At 28.2% G+C, this 6,609-nt stretch overlaps 1 protein-coding gene across 1 annotated transcript; it reads right to left on the bottom strand.

The window, feature by feature from the left end:
• Positions 1-482: 482 nt before the first annotated feature.
• Positions 483-3,022, bottom strand: LOC111686534 (probable ascorbate-specific transmembrane electron transporter 2). The gene is made up of 5 exons (XM_046955394.1): positions 2,865-3,022; positions 2,565-2,788; positions 2,261-2,489; positions 1,913-2,089; positions 483-1,259 (listed from the first exon to the last, which is right to left on the bottom strand). Exons 1-5 carry the CDS (start codon positions 3,005-3,007, stop codon positions 1,118-1,120), a joined length of 915 nt encoding a protein of 304 aa, XP_046811350.1. The 5' UTR covers positions 3,008-3,022; the 3' UTR covers positions 483-1,117.
• Between the last annotated feature and the right edge of the window lie 3,587 nt (positions 3,023-6,609).

Below are 6,609 nucleotides of genomic sequence, written 5' to 3'. Positions count from 1 at the left end.
TTCTAGTTCAGTTCTAGTTCAGTTCTAGTTCAGTTCTAGTTCAGTTCTAGTTCAGTTCTAGTTCAGTTCTAGTTCAGTTCTAGTTCAGTTTTATTTCAGTTCTAGTTCCGTTCTAGTACAGAACTAGTTCAGTACTAGTTTTGTTCTAATTCAGTTCTACTTACCAAAAAAATATATATTTTCTTTTAAATTTGTTCCATTTATCAAAATTATTTTACAAAAGTTCCATTTAAAATAAATAATTGTTTATTATTATTAATAATTGTATAATAATTATTTATGATTTTGTTTTAATAATGTCTTAGCAAATATTTTGTTGTTGTAGATTGTTTTACAAAAACACAAAAATAGTAAAAATAAAAACACATAATAAAATCATAAAAATAAACTACAATTATTTCTTAAATATTAGTAATAATTTGTGGCAATTTTTTTTGTTATAATATTTTTATAATAATTTTTGAACTGGTTTAGTTTTGTGCATTTAAATTTTTGGAAAAATTGTGGTTCTTTTATTTGCTATGTTTACAAAAGGATATATATGAGAGATTAAAGAGATTCTAGTAAAATAACACATCTAGATACAAACTACTTAAGACAAATCTTTAATTTAGAAATTTGAAAAATAACATTTTAAAACCAAATAGATAAAAGACAACATAATTTTCTATATATATATTTTTATTATGTATTCATGTATATTTATTATTTACTAGTTATATAATATTTTGATTATAATTTATGTAAAAATTTTTCCAATTTTCTTTTTTTTTTAATTTTTGGCATAATTTTTTGATTATTTTTTTTAATTGTTTAGATATGCGTTTTAGCTTATTTCTTGTAATATTTATTTTTATTTAATTTGGAAATAATGAAAAACAAGATTATATTATATTTTATATTTACTATGTAAAATAAACATTTAAATAAAATCATACAATAACAAAATATTTTTTTTAAATTTTTAATCAACAAAAGACATTTCTTTGATTCCGATTCAAATCAAAGAATGGGGTGGTGATGGTGGTATTAGAAGTATAATTGGTTGTTGGTTCATAGGACTAAGTCCTTGAAATTGTAGATAATCATGTCTTTTTTCTTGTTGCGGTCGATGAACTTAAATTCGTTCAGTTACATAGACTTTGGCAGTGGCTGGAGCATTTGATCGTCTAACAGCTACGGAAACTATAATTCCTAAGGCCACCAAAACAATGCCCAGAGAGTTCATAATATAATGTTCGATTTCGGAATTTCGAGTACTGGAAAGAATAATAACAAAAATTAGTCCTAGTTTAGTTTTAATTTAGTTCTGGTTCAGTTCTAGTTCAGTTCTAGTTCAGTTCTAGTTCAGTTCTAGTTCAGTTCTAGTTCAGTTCTAGTTTAGTTCTAGTTCAGTTCTAGTTCAGTTTTAGTTCAGTTCTAGTTCAGTTCTAGTTCAGTTCTAGTTCAGTTCTAGTTCAGTTCTAGTTCAGTTCTAGTTCAGTTCTAGTTCGGTTCTAGTTCGGTTCTAGTTCGGTTCTAGTTCGGTTCTAGTTCAGTTCTAGTTCAGTTCTAGTTAAGTTCTAGTTTAGTTCTGGTTCCGTTCTAGTTCAGTTCTAGTTTAGTTCTAGTTCAGTTCTAGTTCAGTTCTAGTTCAGTTCTAGTTCAGTTCTAGTTCAGTTCTAGTTCAGTTCTAGTTCAGTTCTAGTTCAGTTCTAGTTCAGTTCTAGTTCAGTTCTAGTTCAGTTCTAGTTCAGTTCTAGTTCAGTTCTAGTTCAGTTCTAGTTCAGTTCTAGTTCAGTTCTAGTTCAGTTCTAGTTCAGTTCTAGTTCAGTTCTAGTTCAGTTCTAGTTCAGTTCTAGTTCAGTTCTAATTCAGTTCTAATTCAGTTCTAGTTCAGTTCTAGTTCAGGTCTGGTTATAGGTCCGCATACCTTAGTGCATTTTCACCATTTTCACCGCTCACCAGTTGACGTTCCTTTTCCACCAGACCAGTAACACAGGTGGCAATAGCCATCATAAAATTGGCCAAACCAAAACTGGCATGTATTGGTACCATGGTCGCACGACAGTTGTAAGTGCGATTCTCACAACATAATAAAATCAAAAAGCTATAATAAAACCAAAAAATGAAGCGAAAAAAATTCAATATTACACAAAATTAAAACAACAATAGAATGACAACATCTTCAACATCATAATCATCAATAAAGATCAAGTCAAAAAAAAAAATTGATTTAACAATCGCTCGTTTTAACCAGATTAAAAATAAATAAACCAACCTGAAGAAACCGATGACAAATTGCATTACAAACATGCCCATTGTCACGAAACCCAACCATGTGTGCAAACTATAGAAGTTTGGCTTGGGAGGCTCTGATAGATTGTGCGAATCGAACACAGACAAAAATCCCAAAGCAATACATGGTATGGCACAGGCATGGAATAGCATGTGAACCAGTTTAACATAAATGTGTTTCAAACAACGGCACAGACGGTACAAAAGAATGGCTGAAATTTCAAAAAAGAAAAAAAAATTACATATAATTACAATTGTGTATAATTATTAGCTCGATATCAACTTACAAAATCCAGAGAATGTTATGAAACCAGCAACCATTAAAACAGGATGTAAATTAAATTGCAATTCAGGATTTTCCGACCAAGCAAAGCCACCCCTATAGAATATAACCCAAAATAAAGTCAACACCAATACACCCACCAACAGTATGGTGGATAAGATGACAATTAAGAGATATTCAAACCAGGAACCACAATGCCAGGCATTTTCGGGATCTTCTTCATAGCGTCTGAAATTTAAGGAAAAATATTGTATTTTATTTTTTAAATTTATTTCTAATTTGTAATATTTATTAATTGGCCTACATGGGACTTGTTCTACGCTGGCCCTGTCGCATGACGGTATTTAATTCTTTAACAAAATCTTGATTAAAAGACATGTTACGATCATAATCCTTGCTGTAACGAGAAGTTCTTCCAAAAATATTGAGACTTTTTAAACAAGTCATTTCGTTTGCAGAAGAAAAAATGATTATTTTAAAATAAATTTCAAAACAAATTTTAATAAAAGCAGAGAGTCTTAATTGCATCTTAAAGGGGGTCTTAGTTAAAATTTAATCGGTGTCTATATGTCATTATTAGGTCACGCGACTGAAGTTTATGAAAAAGTTTTAGTAAATTTTAAAAAGATCCAGAAAAATTTCTTAAATCTTCAATTTTTAAAGATCGGTCATTTAATCTTGATGTTCTGGGCATAAAATTTCAGTGCGATGTCCGCTGGACTAAACACATTTTTCAAGTTTTAAATGAAGCATTCAAGTGTTTCGGTTTTTTTAAACGGATCACTCTATCTGATCTTTTTACTATTTACACCACTTATATCCGACCAAAAATGGTATACAACTCTCATGTATGGGCCGTCTATTTTGGAGCTACTCGACCGCTTACAGGAGAGGGCGAAGTTACTTATCGGTGACAGTAGGGTATCCAACTCAATTGATTCACTGGAGCACCGTCGCAACGTGGGGTGAATTTCACTGTTCTATCGATACTACAATGAAATTATGGAACTTGTTCCCAATACCCCAATATTCTTGCGCAACACACGTCTTTCTTCAAGAACACACCCATTTGTGTTAGATTGGCCAGTGGACCGCACAACACATTACAGGGAAAATTCATTCTTCAGCCGCACTGTTCGTATGTGGAATAAACTTCCTGCAGAGGTATTCCCTGACACTTTCGATATAAGAAGATTTAAATCAAATGTCCACAAATACTACTCCCTTTAACCTCCTTCCCACAACCTATTTTTCTAGTTCCAACACAATGCTTAGCATAAGTAGGGGTCATCCCCGAAGTGCTGGTCCAAATGAAAAAAAAGGATCTTACAGATTCGCTATTAAAGTTTAGACAGATTCACGATTAAATTTAAAATTATGTATTATCAAATTATCAATGATTCACAATAACGTAAACAAAGTTCCTTCCAAAAAATCCATGATCCATGATTTTTCAAAATAAGAATGATTCATAATCATGTTAGTTATGATCAGCAAATGAATTTTAAAAAATCATCAATTAAATGTTGAGATTCAAGTGAACACGATTCACGATTAAGTTTAAATGATCTATGATCAAATTATCAATGATTCACAATAACGTAAGAAAACTTTCTTGAGTTAAGTGAAAAGATTCAAATGGTTATTAATAAGATACACAATTACGTTTTGAAAGATCCATGATCAATTTATAAATGATTCCCAAGAAAATTAGAAATTATCCCTGATTGAATTTTAGAAAGATCAAGAATTTAAAGAAAAGTTCTAATAGAGTTTTAAAAGGTCCACCTTTGGAAACTTAATGTTTAAAATTGTATCATTCACAATAAAGTTGGGATAGATCATCGATTAAAGTTTAGAAATAACATCAAATAATGTTAGAAAGATTCATATTTCAAAATTAGAATGATTCACTATTATGTTAGTAATGATCAGCGATTGTTATTTAAAATATCATGAATTAAATATTAATACTCAAATGGACATTTAAAAGATCTATGATTAAGTTCTTACCGATTCGCTATTAAAGTTTAAACAGATTCACGATTAAGTTTAAATGAACTATGATCAATGATTCACAATAACGTAAGAAAACTTTCCTGAGTCAAGTAAAAATATTCGAATGTAATTTAAAGATGATGAATGATTCACAATGAAATTGATCATGGATGAATGATTCACAATAAAATTAGAAATGATCATTGAGTGAACTAAAGAAAGATCATTAATTAAAAAGACAGATTGTAATGGAGTTTTAAAAGATTCTCTAATGTTAAGAATTTTGTATAATTGACAATAATGTTGGTATAGATCATCGATTGAAGCTTAGAAAAAATATCAAAAAATGTTGGAAAGATTCATATTCCAAAGTAAGAAAGATTCACAATCATGTTAGTAATGATCAGCAAATGAAATTTAAAAAATCATGAATTAAATGTTGAGATTAAAATGGTCATGTAAAAGATCTATGATTAAGTTCTTACAAATCCGCTATTAAAGTTTAAAAAGATTCACGATTAAGTTTAAATGATCTATGATCAAATTATGATCAATGATTCACAATAATGTAAGAAAACTTTCTTGAGTAAAGTAAAAATATTCTAATGGAGTTTAAAAAGATTCACAATAATGTTTATGAAATATCTTTGATTATGGAAAAATAATTTACAATAAAGTTAAGAATGATCATTGATTCAATTATAGAAAGAATATTGAATAAGTTTAAACGATCGACGTTTATGTTTGGAAAGTTAATGTTAAAAATTTATTATAATTCACAATAGATAGGAGAAAAAGGAAAGATTCTTGTTTAAAATTCAGAAAAATTCAATATAAAGCTAGAAAAGATCATCGATTAATGTTTTGACAGATGATCGCCTAAAATCAAAGTAGTTTGTGGTGAATTAGTTAAACAGTAACAAATATTTAGTTTTTTCAATTTTTTTAACAAAATTCTCTGCATAAATATTTAATTTATTCTCTAAATCTCTTCTCTATAAGCAAATAAATCTTTTTATTAAATTTTAATTGCCTTTAATTATTTTGAACCATTCACCTCCATTATAGATAGTAATAATGTAAATTGCACATTTAAACAAAATGTTAATGAAAAGTTTTCTTCATTTACGTAAATAAGCATTTCTTTAAAATTCATTCAACCCAGAATCTCAATTAACATTATAATGCAAATATGCAATAAATATGAAAATAATTTCACTTTCAGTGGAGAAAATTAATATGTTAATGCAAACATGTTTGTTTTTAACATAATTTAGAAACAGAAAAAAAAAACAAATTACTATAATGGACAAATTAAATAAACATAATAAATAATTACTTTATTTAAAAAAATGTCATGATTTTGTGTAAAAAAATAAATTTAAAAGAAAAGAACTCTTGACTCTCTTTACAGTTGCTAATTGAATTAAATAAGTTTGAACTTTAGAGGTTTTAAATAAATGACAAAAGTTGTATATAACTTGTAAATTGCGATGAAAATTTATGACGAAAATAGAAAAGTAAAATAATTTTAAAAATTAAATAACAATAGTTTTGTTTATGCCAAAGAAATAGGCCTTTACTAAGGTTATTGTGAATTATTCTCAACTTAATTCTATTGGAATTTAGGTCTGCAAACGTTAAAAGTGATAAGTATTAAGGAAGTAACTAACTAACTAACTAACTAACTAACTAACTAACTAACTAACTAACTAACTAACTAACTAACTAACTAACTAACTAACTAACTAACTAACTAACTAACTAACTAACTAACTAACTAACTAACTAACTAACTAACTAACTAACTAACTAACTAACTAACTAACTAACTAACTAACTAACTAACTAACTAACTAACTATCTAACTAACTAACTAACTAACTAACTAACTAACTAACTAACTAACTAACTAACTAACTAACTAACTAACTAACAGTTCTAGTTCTACTTCAGTTCTAGTTCAGTTGTAGTTCAGTTCTAGTTCAGTTCTAGTTCAGTTCTAGTTCAGTTCTAGTTCAGTTCTAGTTCAGTTCTAGTTCAGTTCTAGT

Source organism: Lucilia cuprina, chromosome 6, assembly GCF_022045245.1.
Source record: "Lucilia cuprina isolate Lc7/37 chromosome 6, ASM2204524v1, whole genome shotgun sequence".
Taxonomy (NCBI): Eukaryota; Metazoa; Arthropoda; class Insecta; order Diptera; family Calliphoridae; genus Lucilia; species Lucilia cuprina.
Note: the sequence above shows the minus strand (reverse complement) of the source record. Positions and strands in the feature narration are given on the sequence as shown.

What these genes read in the sequence shown, in the direction of transcription:
- LOC111686534 (XM_046955394.1), bottom strand. Translation starts at nt 3,007, where the DNA reads ATGACTTGTTTAAAAAGTCTCAATATTTTTGGAAGAACTTCTCGTTAC. An exon ending in CAGCGTAGAACAAGTCCCAT is followed by an intron (nt 2,789 to 2,864) that starts GTAGGCCAATTA and finishes CTTAAATTTCAG; the next exon opens with ACGCTATGAAGAAGATCCCG. An exon ending in TTTGTCATCGGTTTCTTCAG is followed by an intron (nt 2,090 to 2,260) that starts GTTGGTTTATTT and finishes GTTTTATTATAG; the next exon opens with CTTTTTGATTTTATTATGTT.